General features: G+C 57.0%; 1 protein-coding gene and 1 long non-coding RNA gene across 4 annotated transcripts in view; one reads left to right on the top strand and one right to left on the bottom strand.

The window, feature by feature from the left end:
• Positions 1-213: 213 nt before the first annotated feature.
• On the top strand, positions 214-3,319 carry HRAS (HRas proto-oncogene, GTPase). Of its 3 annotated transcripts, none has more exons than XM_053202711.1 (6): positions 214-349; positions 1,436-1,601; positions 1,779-1,957; positions 2,113-2,272; positions 2,376-2,437; positions 2,888-3,319. In XM_053202711.1, exons 2-6 carry the CDS (start codon positions 1,491-1,493, stop codon positions 2,949-2,951), a joined length of 576 nt encoding a protein of 191 aa, XP_053058686.1. In that variant the 5' UTR covers positions 214-349; positions 1,436-1,490; the 3' UTR covers positions 2,952-3,319. The 3 variants fall into 3 exon arrangements, with proteins under 3 accessions (XP_053058686.1, XP_053058687.1, XP_026907169.1); XM_027051368.2 differs by lacking the exon at positions 214-349 and adding an exon at positions 489-738; XM_053202712.1 differs by lacking the exon at positions 2,376-2,437.
• An 8,033-nt stretch (positions 3,320-11,352) lies between these two features.
• The window catches only part of LOC113596792 (uncharacterized), a 31,640-nt gene continuing 28,369 nt past the window's right edge, over positions 11,353-14,623 (bottom strand). The window contains exon 4 of the long non-coding RNA XR_003417627.2: positions 11,353-13,624. This is a non-coding gene — a long non-coding RNA (uncharacterized LOC113596792). The remainder of the gene's footprint in view (positions 13,625-14,623) is intronic.

Here is a 14,623-nt window from a genome sequence, read left to right as displayed (position 1 = left end):
CAGGGCCGGCACCGCCCTCCGCGCCGTTTCCCGGAAGCCCCGCCCGGCCGCGGCCTTTGACAGGCGGGCCGGCCGGCCAACCGGAGCGGGGCGGGGCGGGGCGGGGCGGGGCCCGGCGCAGACAGCCAATGGCAAGCCGCGCCGGGCTGACGGACGGGGCGCGGGGCGGGGCGTGCGCCGGCCCGGCCGAGTGTCCGCCGCCCGCGCGCCCCGCCGCCCGCAGCCCGAGCCGCACCCTCCGCGGACGGAGCCCATGCGCCGGGCGACCCGCGCGCCCCGGCCCCGGCCCCCTTCCCCGCCCCCGCCCCGGCCCCGGCCCCGGCCCCGGGGGCAGTCGTGCCAGTGAGCGGTGAGTGCGGCGGGGGCGGGCGGCGGGCGGCGGCCGGGGCTGCGGGGCGGCCGGGCGGGCGGCTGGCGGCGGCGGGGCGCGCGGGGGCGCAGGTGAGCCGCGGGCGGCGGCGGGGGGCGCTGTGCGTCCGCGTCCCCGGCCCTGCCCTGCGCGGGGCCGCGGCCGTCGCGGGGTCGCCCGCCCTCCGGTCGCGAGGCTGCCCCCCGAGTGCTCCGGCACCAGGCGGCCATCACGCGCAGCCGGCGAGCCGGGGTGCAGGAAATCACTGCCCGCTGTCCGCGCAAGGGCGTCCGCTCGTGAAACCGCACAGGCTGGGGCACCCCAGCCGGAGGCCTTGGCCCTGGCCTTCGTTCTTTGTCACCTGTGCGCCCGCTGCACACGTCGTTTGGGTCTGTTCCTCTCAGTCAGCTGCGTATCGGGAACCCTCCCCCCACCTCCCACCCCCACCCCCACCCGGCTGCCTCATCTGCCTTCTTTTCTCCAAAGTTCGTACGGCAACAGGATACCGGGGTTTTCCCGTTATTTTAACGTGTGCCGGTCTCCTTGCAGTGCGGGCAGAGCCCACAGAGGGCAGGGGGTTCTTGTCTGCCTGTCACCGTGCGCCCGGAGCAGCAGCTGGCATACAGTAGGCGCTCAGTAAATACTTGTCAAATGCAGCAACACGCTCCGTGGGGCCCGGAGCGGGTTGTAGGCGGGCACTGGCCTGCCTGGGCACGCTGCTGGGCGCTCCACGGTGGCAAGACCTGTTTTCGCAGGGAGGGGAACTGGGAACCGCCGCCTGCAGGGCCTCCGGTTCAGGCTTTCTGCCTACCCAGCAACTTCTAATTCGGGTGCGTGGTTGGGAGATGCTCTCAGCTGTCAGCCCTGCCTTTGGGGGGCCAGCTCCCTGCCTCTCTGACAGCCATTACCTGCAGCTGGAGGCGGGGCCCATCTCCCACCCCTGGGCTGGAGGTGCCACAGGTGGGCGGCTGGGCCTCCATTCTGGCTGCCACCCCTGTCACCTGGTTGTCTGGGGCCAGAGGGTGGGACGGGCCAGCCCAGGGAGCTCAACAGGCCTGCTCTGGCTGAACGCGGCTTCCTGGGCAGGTGGGACAGGAGACCACCCCGGTGGGTGCCGTGTGCCGCGATCCCCTGAGGAACGATGACGGAATATAAGCTCGTGGTGGTGGGCGCTGGAGGTGTGGGGAAGAGTGCCCTGACCATCCAGCTCATCCAGAACCACTTCGTGGACGAGTATGACCCCACCATCGAGGTGAGCCGTGCTGCCCCTGTTCCCAGCCCTCCATCCTGATGTGGGCTCCTCTTCTGTCTGCCTCCCTCCCTCCCAATGCCTAGAGGCGGGGCATGGGTGGGGCCCTGGGAGGGGCTGCTGCTTTGCTCAGCTCCTCCTAGGAGAGGTGGGGTGGTCCCTAAGCGCTGTCCTCTGCAGGACTCCTATCGGAAGCAAGTGGTTATTGATGGCGAGACGTGCCTACTGGACATTTTGGACACGGCGGGCCAGGAGGAGTATAGCGCCATGCGGGACCAGTACATGCGCACTGGAGAAGGCTTCCTCTGTGTGTTTGCCATCAACAATACCAAGTCCTTTGAGGACATCCACCAGTACAGGTGAGCTGCTTGCCGGCCCCCAGGGGCCCTCCCTGTTCCCTCTTTCCCTTTTTTTGTCCCTTTCTCTCTCTCCGTGTTTCTCTCTTTTTGCTCTCAAGGTCCTGGATGCAGCTATGCCTGCAGCCCGTGACTGGATCACACCTCCTTCCTTGCAGGGAGCAAATCAAGCGAGTGAAGGACTCCGATGACGTGCCCATGGTGTTGGTGGGGAACAAGTGTGACCTGGCCGCGCGCACCGTGGAGTCCCGGCAGGCGCAGGACCTTGCCCGCAGCTACGGCATCCCGTACATCGAGACGTCGGCCAAGACTCGCCAGGTGAGCCGGCTCCCCACCCCCACCGCCAGCCAGGGACCCCCCCCCGCCCCGCCCCAACCCTGCCAGGGAGCAGTGCTTTATTGCCCCCTCTCCCCCAACACAGGGCAGCCGCTCTGGCTCTGGCTCCAGCTCCGGGACCCCCGTGACCCAGCGGCCCCTAGTGCTGTAAGTCTCCCCGGATGGCAGGGCAGTGAGGGCGGCCAGGGCCCAGGGTCTGGGCTGACACAGCTCCAGGGGGAGGTGGAGGTCCCTGGAGAGAGCTGCCCTGAGCCAGGCCGGAGCGGTGACCCTGGGGCCCTGGCCCCTCTGCCCCCAGAGATCCCCATGGGCCCTTGTTGGCCCTGACCCCTTAGCAGGCTACGGGGGATGAGGGTGGTAGGTCAGACAGGAATGGGACACGGGGTGTTCGAGCTCGGAGCCAGACCTTGGGGCCGCCCTGTGGGGGAGCCCCTGGGGATCAGGCCGCCCGGTGGGCAGCCCTGGGGCTTCCTGCCTGTCGGGGTAGGGGTGGGGAGGAGGCGGGCAGGGGGCTGGAAGTCTGCATGAGCTCGAGGCAGGGGTCTCTGGGTTTCCTCCCCTGCTGAGTCCCCCTCTGAGCCGGCCCCTTCCTCCTAGGGGGTGGAGGACGCCTTCTACACGCTGGTCCGAGAGATCCGGCAACACAAGGTGCGGAAGCTGAGCCCGCCCGACGAGGGCGGCCCCGGCTGCATGAGCTGCAAGTGCCTGCTCTCCTGACGTCCCCTCCGCGTCCACCCTGGCGGCCCGCTGGCCCTCTGTGCCCCACGAGCACAGGCACGGGGTCCGGAGGTGCCAGATGCCGGGAGGAGGTGCGGACGGAGGACGGAGGAGGGGAAGGAAGGAAGGAAGCACTCCCGGAGTCCGGCCAGCCCCGGGCTCTCTGGACAGAGTGACCGCAGACCTCCCAGGACGCTTTGCACGGACTGTCGTGAACTGACGCCACCGGCACCCCGCTGTTACTCTCCTCCCGGCCCCGTCCTGGCCCGCTGGGCACAGGCTGAGTTGCAGTAAATTATTTGATGGTCTTGACCCTGGCGTCTGGCCGAGGTTGGGAGGCACAGGGGAACCTCAGCTTTGCGTGCCGGGCGACCCCTGTGCAGGGCCGCGTGGCAGGGGCTGGTCCTGCGGCCGGGGCCGAGCCGCCGGTCTCTGTTCGGGGCATCTGGCGCTTCTTGCCGAGAGCCCTGGGCGCTGTGGTTGCAGGCTGGCTCTGTGTTTTACCACAAAAACACCTCACTGAACTTGAAACAGCACAGGGGGGATTGAAGCCAAGGGTGTGTGTCTTCCCCTGGAGAGGGAGGCCCCCGTTAGTGACCAGACGGGGGCAGGGGTGCTGGAGTCTGCCACCTTGGAGCCTCTTCTGCTGACTCCAGGGGGCGTCACATTTCCTGAGTTTGGGGACCCTGAGAGGCAGGTGCTGAGGACAGCAGACGACGGAGGGTCTCGGCCTGCCAGGTCCGCACCTGCCGGCTCTTCTTGTCTGACCTTTTCGGCGCAGGACCCCAGCACGTCTCCCTGGCCTCAGCCTCTGCCCTGTTGGTGCCAGGTGACTGACTGCTAGGACCTGGGGTCTGGCGGAGCCTGCTGCCCTGTGTGGGTGAGGGTGGGGCCGACCCGCCCACCCCTGCTGCTCTCAGAGCTGCCTTAGGTCACCTATGTGGATCTGTGGGCCATACCCAGGCCCCTGACAGCCACTTACCGCTCTGACAGGGCCCGCCGGCTTTGGGCCAGAATCCAGGACCGGCCAGGGCCACGGGGGGCTTGGTCCCATCAGTCTTCATTTTGGTTGTCCGGGGGGGCCGGGGGGGGTGGTTGTGTTGCCTCTGCTCCTCCCCCAGAGCCTCGGGGCCACCACACTCATCACCGTCTCCTCCAGAGGCCCTCGTGCATATAGCTTCTCTGTGGGCGCAGAGGTCAGAGGGTTGCAGGAACGTTGGCAGCCTTGGGGCAGTGGCGGGGCGCTGCCCTGCCTCTGTGCTGGCCATGCCAGTCTCTACCCAGAGAGGGGCATCAGCTGCAGGCCACGGGGCAGCACAGGTGGACGGGGCGCTCCAGCTTCATGTGTGGTGGGCTGGCCAGACCCTGTCACTGGGGTCCCGGTGGGGTTCCAGGGCCGGGTGTGTAGTGTGGCCCCTGGGGTGGCCCTGGCAGGTGCTGAAGGGAAGGGGACCCAGTGTTGTAGCTCTGAGTTCTAGTTTCTGGTTCACTGGGAGCTTTGAGAGGGACTTCTGGCAGCAGGCGGGCCAGAGAGGGTTCTGGGTGCGGTGGGGGTGGGGGTGCAGCAGACAGGCCAGATCCGGAGACAGGTGTGCGGCCGCGGGCTCCGTGGAGGTTCCCTCCTGCAGCTGCTCCAAGGCCTTGAGGTTGGCCTGGCCGAGAGGGGGTCCGGGTTGCTCATATTCGGTGGCTGGGCTGGGGAGCGTCTCGAAGCTAGGAGAGGCTAGGGGAGGCCTGGGTGCCAGGGACACTTGTTCCAGGCCCAGGGGCATCATGGGGAGCTCGAGTTTTGCTCAAGAGATGGGGGGAGAGGGGGGTTAGTTTCTCCAGCTGTCTGTCCTGAGCAGGGTGGGGCACCAGGGTACCCTCGTGGCTCCCTGCGCGGCCACCTTGGCCTGACTCACAATAGCCCTCCAGGCAGCTGACCCCCAGCCCCTGCAGTGAGTGCCCGGATGCCCAGCCCTGGCTGGCTCCCAATCCCAGAGCAGGAGAGGAGACGGATGGAGACTGGAGGGAGGCCCATCTGGTGGGGTGGCTCATACTTGGCCCTTGGAGGCTGGGCCATGAGGTGCCTCAGCATCACGTCGTCCTCCAGGGCCTAGGTCTGGGCCAGCGTGTCCTGCAGAAACTCCAGAGACTCCAGGGGTGTCCTAAGAAGCGTCTGGGAGTCAGGCCAAAAGGGGCCCCACCCTGCTGCCCCAGGGGCCTCCCAGGGGCAGCTGCTGGGGGTCCGGCTGTGCCCAGGAGCGTCTTGGGCAGTGCCACAGCAGCGGGGGGTGAGGGGGGGGAAGGCCCCCTGCCCGCTGGTCCTCAGGGCAGTGTCCCCTGCCCAACCTGCACGCCCAGCCCTCCCTCCGAGGCCCCTGCCCACCGCCTCCACAGGCTCACTCACTTCTGTGCACGTTGAGGACAGTGTGGGCCGTGGCCATAAGCATGTGCTCACCGTCCGGGATGTACACATTCCAGAGCTTCGGGGTGAGCGAGAAGGGGGTCTGTGGGGCCAGCAGGCGTGGGAAGAACAGCCTGAGCAGGACCCACTGAGGTCTCAGCATGGGCTAGGAACCCCCTTCTACCCGCAGCCCCCGCGGCCCCCCCGTGTGGGTGCACTTGCGAGGACGGACAGGCTGCTCAGGGTCGTGAGGGCCTGGCCAGCATGACCGCAAACCTGGGGGGCAACGGATGCTGCCTCACGCTCAGTGGCAACATGACCCCAGGCTGGTGGCAGCACAGGCCAAGGGCCTGTCCACACTCCAGGCTGGCCTGGCCATCCGTGCACTGCCGCCTCCTGCAGGGGGGCCCTGGGCTTCCCCAGGGTGGGTCTTAGCTTCCGGCCCCCACCCTAGAGGCCCTGCGCGTGGCCTGGCTTGTCTGGGGGGTGGGGCCGAGCGCGGGCCTCCCTCGGGCCAAGGGCGGCGAGCGGCTCAGGGACTAGGTCTCCTGGGGTGGCCGCACCCGTCACCGAGACACTGAAGGACCCACTGGGCGGTGTAAATCCCATCTGGGTGGTGCACATCTGCCCCTCCTCCTGGAGGGAGGGCCGTAGGTGTTCGGGACCGGCCGGGGGTCAGAAATCTCCCTGCGCCAGGGCCCCGTGGAACCAGGCGGACACGCTCCCCACGGCCCTGCTCAGCCCCGAGTGTGCCCCTGGGCCCCCCGGGAGAAGTCACCAAAGCCTTGCCGGCTGCACAGAGCTCTGCACCCCCCCCTCCCCCCACAAGGCCAGTGCCTCTGGGACGCTTCTACTCGCCACATGTTTCTTCAGCTTTGGGGGCACTCTGTCTAGAATGTGCTGTGACGGGCCTGGAATGAAGAAGCCTGAGAAGGCCCCAGGCCCGCCGACAGTCGGAGCCTCGTCCCCACCGGGTGGGGGTTGAGTGCCTGACAGGGGCCTCCTCTCCGTGCAGTGGCTCCGCTGTGTGCACAGCCCTCCCGAGCCCTGGCTGGACACGCGCTGGGAAGAGCCTGGGGTGGCAGGGGCAGAGGACACCCCTCCTCACAGAGAGCCGGCCGGGCTGGTGCCCTGAGCTGGGGGCCAGGCATGTCTGGCCAGCACCCTCTTCCCTGCAGCGGCCACAGCAGGGGCAACGGGGTTCCAGGCACAGGGGCAGGGAGTGTGGCCCACAGGGAGGCCGGGGGCGGGCGTGTGCGTGCAGCCCCCACGGCTCGCCACGAGCGCCTCGGAGGCCACGTTTCTCTGGGCTCAAGTCTACGCACAATGAGATGCAAACACCTCAGAATGTTGGATGGGTTACGTTCATTCTGCTGTTTTCAGTTTGCCTCCACTAAAGCTCGCCGTGGGATAGCTCGTCTCATCACCTATCGCTGGATTCCGTCCCGTTCTGTGACTTTCCAGTGTTTATCCAAGAGTGTCTGCCTGCAGGTGTCAGGAGCGCAGCAGGGAGCGCTGGCATGCAGGCTGTGTGGACGTACGTTTTCAAACCAGTGGGGTCAGTACTCACGAGCAGGTGCGTGCTGTGCTTTGGAGGCGGCGGCCGGACTGCCTGCCAGCGTGGCGGCCTCGCTGTGTGCCCGCCACCTGCCCTCCTCGCCCCGCCAGCGTTGGATGCCGTCAGCCTTGCCCACAGGCGGGTGCTGCTGTCTCGTGCTGTCAAGGTTCGGCACGTTTCTGTGCGTTGACTTGCACGCGCACGCACACTGCATCCATGCGCATCTGTGTGTCTGTAGCTTCTTCGTGGAAGTGTCTGTTCAGATCTCGAGCCCATTCTGCGCCTGGTCGTTTGTCAGATCACTGAGCTGGCTGGTCTCACTCTGCGGGGGCCCTTCTACACGCGCGACTTGGCATCTGTCTCCTGCTCCGTCACTTTCCTTCTTGCTGTCTGAATGGTGCCTTTTGCAGAGTGAACATTTTTAATTTAGATAAACTCCAATTTGTCAATGACTTCCTTCCTGTCCTCTCTCGGTGGACCAGCCTCTTCCTCGGCATCCACGGCCCTGCTCTCTTCTGGCGTTCTGGTTTTCTCATGCCCCAAATGAGTTACCCTCACCCTGCAACACGGCCGGGGGCTTAAAAGGCAGTCACAGATGGGAATGCAGCTGGGCCCCTGAGTTCACATATGGAACAGGCTGCTTTTGTGGATGGCGGCACATTGGCCCCGAGTCGAAAATGCCTCCCACCTGACCCTCACAGAACACCTCACCGATTCTGTGCCGACGGGCAGGGTTTGCTCCCCAGATCTGGGCCCGTCTCTGCGAGGCGCACAGAGTGGTGGCTGTGGGGTGGTGGGTGTTTGGGTGGTGGCTAGGGGCTTCGGGGGTTGGTGGAGGCTGGTCACAGGTTGGCAGCGACACGGCTGCACTCCGGGGGCCACGCAGGTACAGGGGGCACGTGGCACGCCCCTCGGTGGACCAGGAGACGTATGTCCTATTACAGATTTGGCTTTTGATGTCCTATGTACCAACTCTTGGCCTAACTTCAGGTGAGTACGATTTCCTTCCTTTTTAAAAAAAGTTTTGGGGCGCCTGGGTGGTGCAGTCGGTTAAGCGTCCGACTTCAGCCAGGTCACGATCTCGCGGTCCGGGAGTTCGAGCCCCGCGTCAGACTCTGGGCTGATGGCTCAGAGCCTGGAGCCTGTTTCCGATTCTGTGTCTCCCTCTCTCTCTGCCCCTCCCCCGTTCATGCTCTGTCTCTCTCTGTCCCAAAAATAAATAAACGTTGAAAAAAAAAAATAAATAAAGTTTATTGGCACCTGGGTGGCTCAGTCGGCTAAGCGTCCGCCCCTTGATTTCGGCTTAGGTCATGATCTCAGGGTCGCGGGATGGAACCCTGTGTGGGGCCCCGTGCTGGGTGTGGAGCCTGCATGGGGTTCTCTCCCTCCCTCCGTCGGCTCCTCCCCTGTTCATGCTCTTTCTCTCTCTCTCCAAAATAGAAATAAGATAAAGTTTGTTTGTTTGTTTGTTTATATAGTCTCTGTACCCAACGTGGGGCTTGAACTTACAACCCTGAAATCAAGAGTCACATATTCCTGACTGAACCAGCCAGGTGCCCCTGTTTTTATTCAAAAATTTTATATTTTTATATACAGATCTATGACTGATTTTGAGTTAATCTTTGCATAAGTTATGCAATTAAGACCACGATTCATTTTTTTTTGCATATATATTTCCAGTTGTCCCAACACTATTTGTTGAAAAACTACCCTTTCTCTAGTGAATTGCCTTTCTACCTTTGTAAAAAAATCAATTACCCTTATTTGTCTGGTTCTATTCTGGGCTCTGGATTCTGTTCCATGATCTACATATTTATCCTTCACCAACTGACACCATACTGGCTCCACTGCCACAACTTGAGTCAGTTTTGAAATCAGGTAACGTAGGGGCTGGCTCAGTCGGTTAAGCGTCCAACTTCAGCTCAAGTCATGATCCCACGGTTCGTGGGTTCAAGCCCTGCGTCAGGCTCATTCTGTGTGTCTCTCTCTCTCCGTCCCTCCCCTGCTCATGCTGTCTCTCTCTCTCTCTCAAAAGTAAACAAAGATTAAAAAAAAATCAGGTAACGTAATGCTCATACCTTTATTCTTTTTCAAAATTCTTTAAACTATTCTAGTTTTTCCATCTTTGCATATAAGAATCAGCTTACTTATATCAACAAATCTTGTGGGATTGGGGGAATGCAGTTAATCCACACATCATTTAAAGAGAACTGGTGTCTTTATTATGTCAAATCTTTAAATCCCTGAACATGGTATGTCTCTCCATTTATTTAAGTCTTTAGAGATGTCTTTCTTTAAAACTTTGTATTTTTTAACACACAGACCCAGTGCATGTTTTCTGTGGAGTGTACCTGAGTATTTATGGGGCTTTTTTGGAACTACCGTAGATAGTATTTTCTAAATTTATGGTTTCTAAGTTTGATTTTTCTGTTGCAATCTTCCATCCCACGACCTCATCAAACTTACATATTTGTTCTACAAGTTTTTCTTACAGGTTATTTGGGACAGTTTTCTTTCTTTTTTTCCCCCCATATGTGTACATTTATTACACTTTCCTTAGAGTGGTTATGACTTCCGGTATGGTGTTGAATGAGACTCCTAAGAGTAGGTTTCTCTGTCTTATTCCTAGTTTCAGGGAGAACATCTAGTGTTTCACCATTAAATGTGATGTAAGCTGCTGTCTGTTTTTGTAGATGCCCCTTATCTGGTTGAGGAAGTTCCCGGCTACCCCTTTTTTTTTGCTGGAAGGTTTGTTTGTTGGTTTTAAGAAAGCACACAAGCCAGGGGAGGGGCAGAGAGAGAAGAGAGAGAGAATCCCAAGCAGGTTCCACTGTCAGTGCAGAGCCTGACTCGGGATTTGATCTCACAAACCCTGAGATCACAACTTGAGCCGAAATCAAGAGTTGGATGCTGAACCCACTGAGCCTCCCAGGCGCCCTTTGAGGGAAGTCTTCTCATGAGTGGGTGCTGGGTTTGGTCAAATGTTCTTTCTGCACCAACTGATACGATGTGTGATCTTTTTCCTTTAGATGATTAACATGACAAATGATAGTGATACGTCTTCAACTGATGAACCAACCTTGCATTTTCATGATAAATGCCACTTGGTTGTGGTGTATTCTTCTTTTTATATAACATTTGATTTGACTATATTTTGATTGAGGATTTTCATTTGGCTCCTACGAGTATTTGTCTGTAGTTCTCCCTCCCTCCCTCCCCCTTCCTTCCTCCTTCCTCCTTCCTTCCTTCCCTCCCTCCCTCCTTCCTTCTTCCTTCCTTCCTTCCTTCCTCCTTCCTTCCTTCCCTCCCTCCCTCCTTCCTTCCTTCCCTCCCTCCTTCCTTCTTCCTTCCTTCCTTCCTTCCTCCTTCCTTCCCTCCCTCCCTCCCTCCTTCTTCCTTCCTTCCTTCTTCCTTCCTTCCTTCTTCCTTCCTTCCCTCCCTCCCTCCTTCCTTCTTCCTTCCTCCTTCCTTCCTTCCTTCCCTCCCTCCTTCCGTCTTCCTTCCTTCCCTCCCTCCTTCTGTCTTCCTTCCTTCCTTCTTCCTTCCTTCCCTCCCTCCTTCCCTCCCTCCCTCCTTCCTTCTTCCTTCCTTCCTTCCCTCCCTCCCTCCTTCTTCCTTCCTTCCTTCTTCCTTCCTTCCTTCTTTCCTTCCTTCCTTCCTTCTTCCTTCCTTCCTTCCCTCCTTCCTTCCTTCCTCCTTCCTTCCTTCCCTCCCTCCTTCCTTCCTTCCTTCCTTCTTCCTTCCTTCCTTCCTTCCCTCCTTCCTTCCTTCCTCCTTCCTTCCTTCTTCCTTCCTTCCTTCCTTCTTCCTTCCTTCCCTCCCTCCCTCCTTCTTCCTTCCTTCCTTCCTTCCCTCCCTCCCTCCTTCCTTCGTTCCTTCCTTCTTCCTTCCTTCCCTCCCTCCCTCCTTCTTCCTTCCTTCCTTCCTTCCCTCCCTCCCTCCTTCCTTCTTCCTTCCTTCCTTCCTCCTTCCTTCCTTCCTTCCCTCCCTCCTTCCTTCCTTCCTTCTTCCTTCCTTCCTTCCTCCTTCCTTCCTTCCCTCCCTCCCTCCTTCCCTCCCTCCTTCCTTCCTTCCCTCCCTCCCTCCTTCCTCCTTTCCCTCCTTCCTTCCTTCCTTCTTCCTTCCTTCCCTCCCTCCTTCCTTCTTCCTTCCCTCCTTCCTTCCTTCCCTCCTTCCTTCCCTCCCTCCTTCCTTCCTTCCTTCCTTCCTCCTTCCTTCCTTCCCTCCCTCCCTCCTTCCCTCCCTCCCTCCTTCCTTCTTCCTTCCTTCCTTCCTTCCTTCCTTCCTTCCTTCCCTCCTTCCTTCTTTGCTTCCTTCCCTCCCTCCTTCCTTCCCTCCCTCCTTCCTTCCTTCCCTCCTTCCTTCCTCCCTTCCTTCCTTCTTCCTTCCTTCCTTCCTTCCTTCCCTCCTTCCTTCCTTCCTTCCTTCCTTCCTTCCTTCCTTCCTTCCTTCCATCTCTCCCTCTCTCCCACCCTCCCTTCCTTTTACTTTCTTTTGGACTCTTAGGTATGAATATCAGGGTAATGCTGTCCTCATAAGTTGGGATATATTCCCTCCTGTTTTATTTTTCTGGAAGAGAATGAATGTAATTGGTGTTATTTCTTTAAGTGTCTGGTAGAATTTGTCATTGAAGCCATCGGGGCCTGGAGGTTTTTCAGGAGGGGTAACTACATTTTCAATTTTTTAAATGGTTATGGGACTATGACACTGTGCTTTACAGCAAATATGTATTTTGGTCTTCATCCAGGATCCTGGCACTCACAGCTCACAAAACTCTTGGAGTCTCTAAGAGAAAAGGGAACACCTTTTGTTACAACAGTTGGTCTCCCATCCTCAGTTCCTGAAGTCCCTTCGGAGCCATGAGGGTGAAGTGGGTGTCCTGTTCCGCATAAACAGCCCCTTTACACCACAACTGGGTTTGTGTCCATGAGGAGACTTTTGGAAGAGCCCTAAGGATGGGGGCTGGGTGCCAGGGGGAGCCAACTATGATTAGAGGGTTTGGAGCCTCCATAAAAACGCAAAAGGAGGGGGTCCTGAGGGCTTCCAGGTTGGTGACTCACGTGCAGAAGGGTCCAGGGACCCTTGCACACCTCACCCTATGTATCTCTACATCTGGCCGTTCATTCATATCCTTTAATATTCTTTGTAATAGACCTGCAGTCTAGTAAGTCAACTTGTCTTCCAAGTTCTGTGAGCTGCTCTAGCAAATTAACAGAACCAGAGGAGGGGGTCATGGAAACCAATTAATAGCTGGTGAGTCAGAAGCACAGGAGACAACCTGGACTGGCGTCTGAACTGGGGGCGGGCTTGTGGGACTGAGTCCTTCACCTGTGGTGCTTTCTTCAGGCAGGTAGAGTCAGAACTGGGTTACTTTGGTGGGACACCTGGTCACTGTCTGTGAGAATGGAGTTAATTCCTGGGTGATGTGGAAAAAGACACACACATTGTGAGGACTATCCCAGTTACCTAACTCGTCTTGAGTGAGTTTTGCAAGCGTGTGGTTTTGAAGAATTGCTTCATTTCATCTAAGTTGTCAAATTAATGTGTGTGCAGTCGTTTGTAGTTTCCCTTTTTATGTTTCTGTGGATGGTAGTGATATGCTCTCTTTCCTAATATTGGTGAATTATGTCTTCCTTTATTCTTTCTGTCTGCTAGAGATTTATCAACATACTGATGTTTTCAAAGAACTAGTTTTTGGTTTCACTGATTTTTCTCTGTTCTCAACTTTTCTGATATCTGTTCTTATCTTTATCATTTCCTTCCTTCTGCTTGCTTTGGGTTTATTTGTTGGGGTTTTTTGGTTTTGCTTTTGTTTGTTTTAGTAGGCTTCATGCCCAACATGGGGCTTGAACTCATGAGCTATGAGTTCCCTTCCCCATGGAGCGTCTTAAGGTGGACACTTGGTTAATGGATTTGGGACCTGTCTTCTTCTGTAATGTCACCATTTAGTGCTATGAATTTCCCTCTAAGTACTGCTTTATATGCATCCCATAAATTGGACACTTTTAGTTCAAAATATGCTCTAATCTCCCTTGACTCTTCCTCTTTGATGTATGAACTATTTAGAAGTGGAGTGGTTAACTTCTAAGTGTGGGAGAATTTCATGCTCTCTTTCTGCTAACAATGCCTGGCTTAATACCATTATGTCCTTCAATTACTTTCAATGACTTTAGAGTGTATCTTGGTAAATGTGTCGTGTGCACTTGAAGGGTTGTGTTCTACTGTGTTGGGTGAAGATATAAAAATATATCACGCGTATATATGCTTGTGTGTGTGTGTGTGTGGACACCTATATGTGTACATGTTCCGTGTGTGTGGACACCTGTATGTGTACACGTTCATGTCGATGCTGTTCTCCTCTTCATATCCTTGCTCATTTTCTACCAGTTTGGTCAATTCCCAAGACAGGAGCACTGGAACCTCCGAGTGTAACTGGAGTTTGTCAAATTCCCCTTGAAATCCTGCCAGTGTTTTCTTTCTGTACTTTGCAGACCCTGTGTTAGGTGCCTACACATTGAGGCTTGTTGGGTCTTCTTGTCATGTCCCTCTTGGTCTCTGCATGTTCCTTGCTCTGCAGTTGACTTTGTCTGGCGCTCCCTGTTTCCGTTTGCCAGCGTGTCCTCTGCCATTTCTTCAGGCCGTCTTGTAAGCTCACATTTGAAGCGAGTTTCTTGGGGACAGAAGATAGTTGTTATTTCTTGTAAGTGCTCTGACAGTCTCTGTCTATAGGGATTTTCTACACACACACACTGTGGTAAGAGCAGCAGACCCTTTCTGACAGCATGCTGACCGTCGCTCTTTAATGTGCTTAGGCCAGTTTCAGCTCATGGAAGAACTGAAGCGTTCGGACTTAAGTCTTATCATTTTTTACGTGTTTTCTATTTGTGCCTTGTTTCTCTGTTTGCCATTTTCTGCCTTCTTTGGTTTCTGCAAACTCCTTTTGGTATTTCACTTCAATTACGTTTTTATGGTATGTCTTTGTGTAAATATCTCAGCGGTGGCCACAGGGACTATGATATTGTATCTCTACTTCAGGTCATACCTTCTCCAATCAAATCTAGGTGGGTTTACACCCTCACTGTGAAAAGCACACCTTAAAAATGTTTAGAAGACAGTATCTTTATGACCCTGAGTGAGGAAGGATTTCCTAAGCTAATAGATATGCACAGAGCATGAACAGGCAAGTCAGAGAAAATATGCACGGCCAAGGAACATATGAAAGTGCACTCAACCTCGCCAATGCTGGGGAAATGCCAGTCAAAAGGGCAATGAGACACAATTTCTCACTCTTACGACTCAGGCGGGGGGACTGACATTGTCCAGGGGATTCCTGGTGGGGACCTGGAGCGACAGGGAAAGCTTCCGTTTTGCTGGTGGCCTTGCGAGTGGTCACCACCACGCTGGAGGGCAACTCCACGAGACCCGAGCAAGTACCTCTCATGGTGTACAGGTCCACAAAGTGTGAATACCCCGAAGTGCATTTTCAGCGCAAGACATCAGAAACAAGAGGGTGTGAACAGATGAATCTGGGCATATTCACGCCATGGAATCCTCTGCTTCAGTTAAAATGAACAAACTACATTGTATCTACAATGTTACTGAACGGAAAAAAGCGATCTGCAGAAGGATATACACTGTACTATTTATACACGGTTTACCACAGGCAGAA

This window comes from Acinonyx jubatus, chromosome D1, assembly GCF_027475565.1.
Source record: "Acinonyx jubatus isolate Ajub_Pintada_27869175 chromosome D1, VMU_Ajub_asm_v1.0, whole genome shotgun sequence".
In the NCBI taxonomy this organism is placed as follows: domain Eukaryota; kingdom Metazoa; phylum Chordata; class Mammalia; order Carnivora; family Felidae; genus Acinonyx; species Acinonyx jubatus.
Note: the sequence above shows the minus strand (reverse complement) of the source record. Positions and strands in the feature narration are given on the sequence as shown.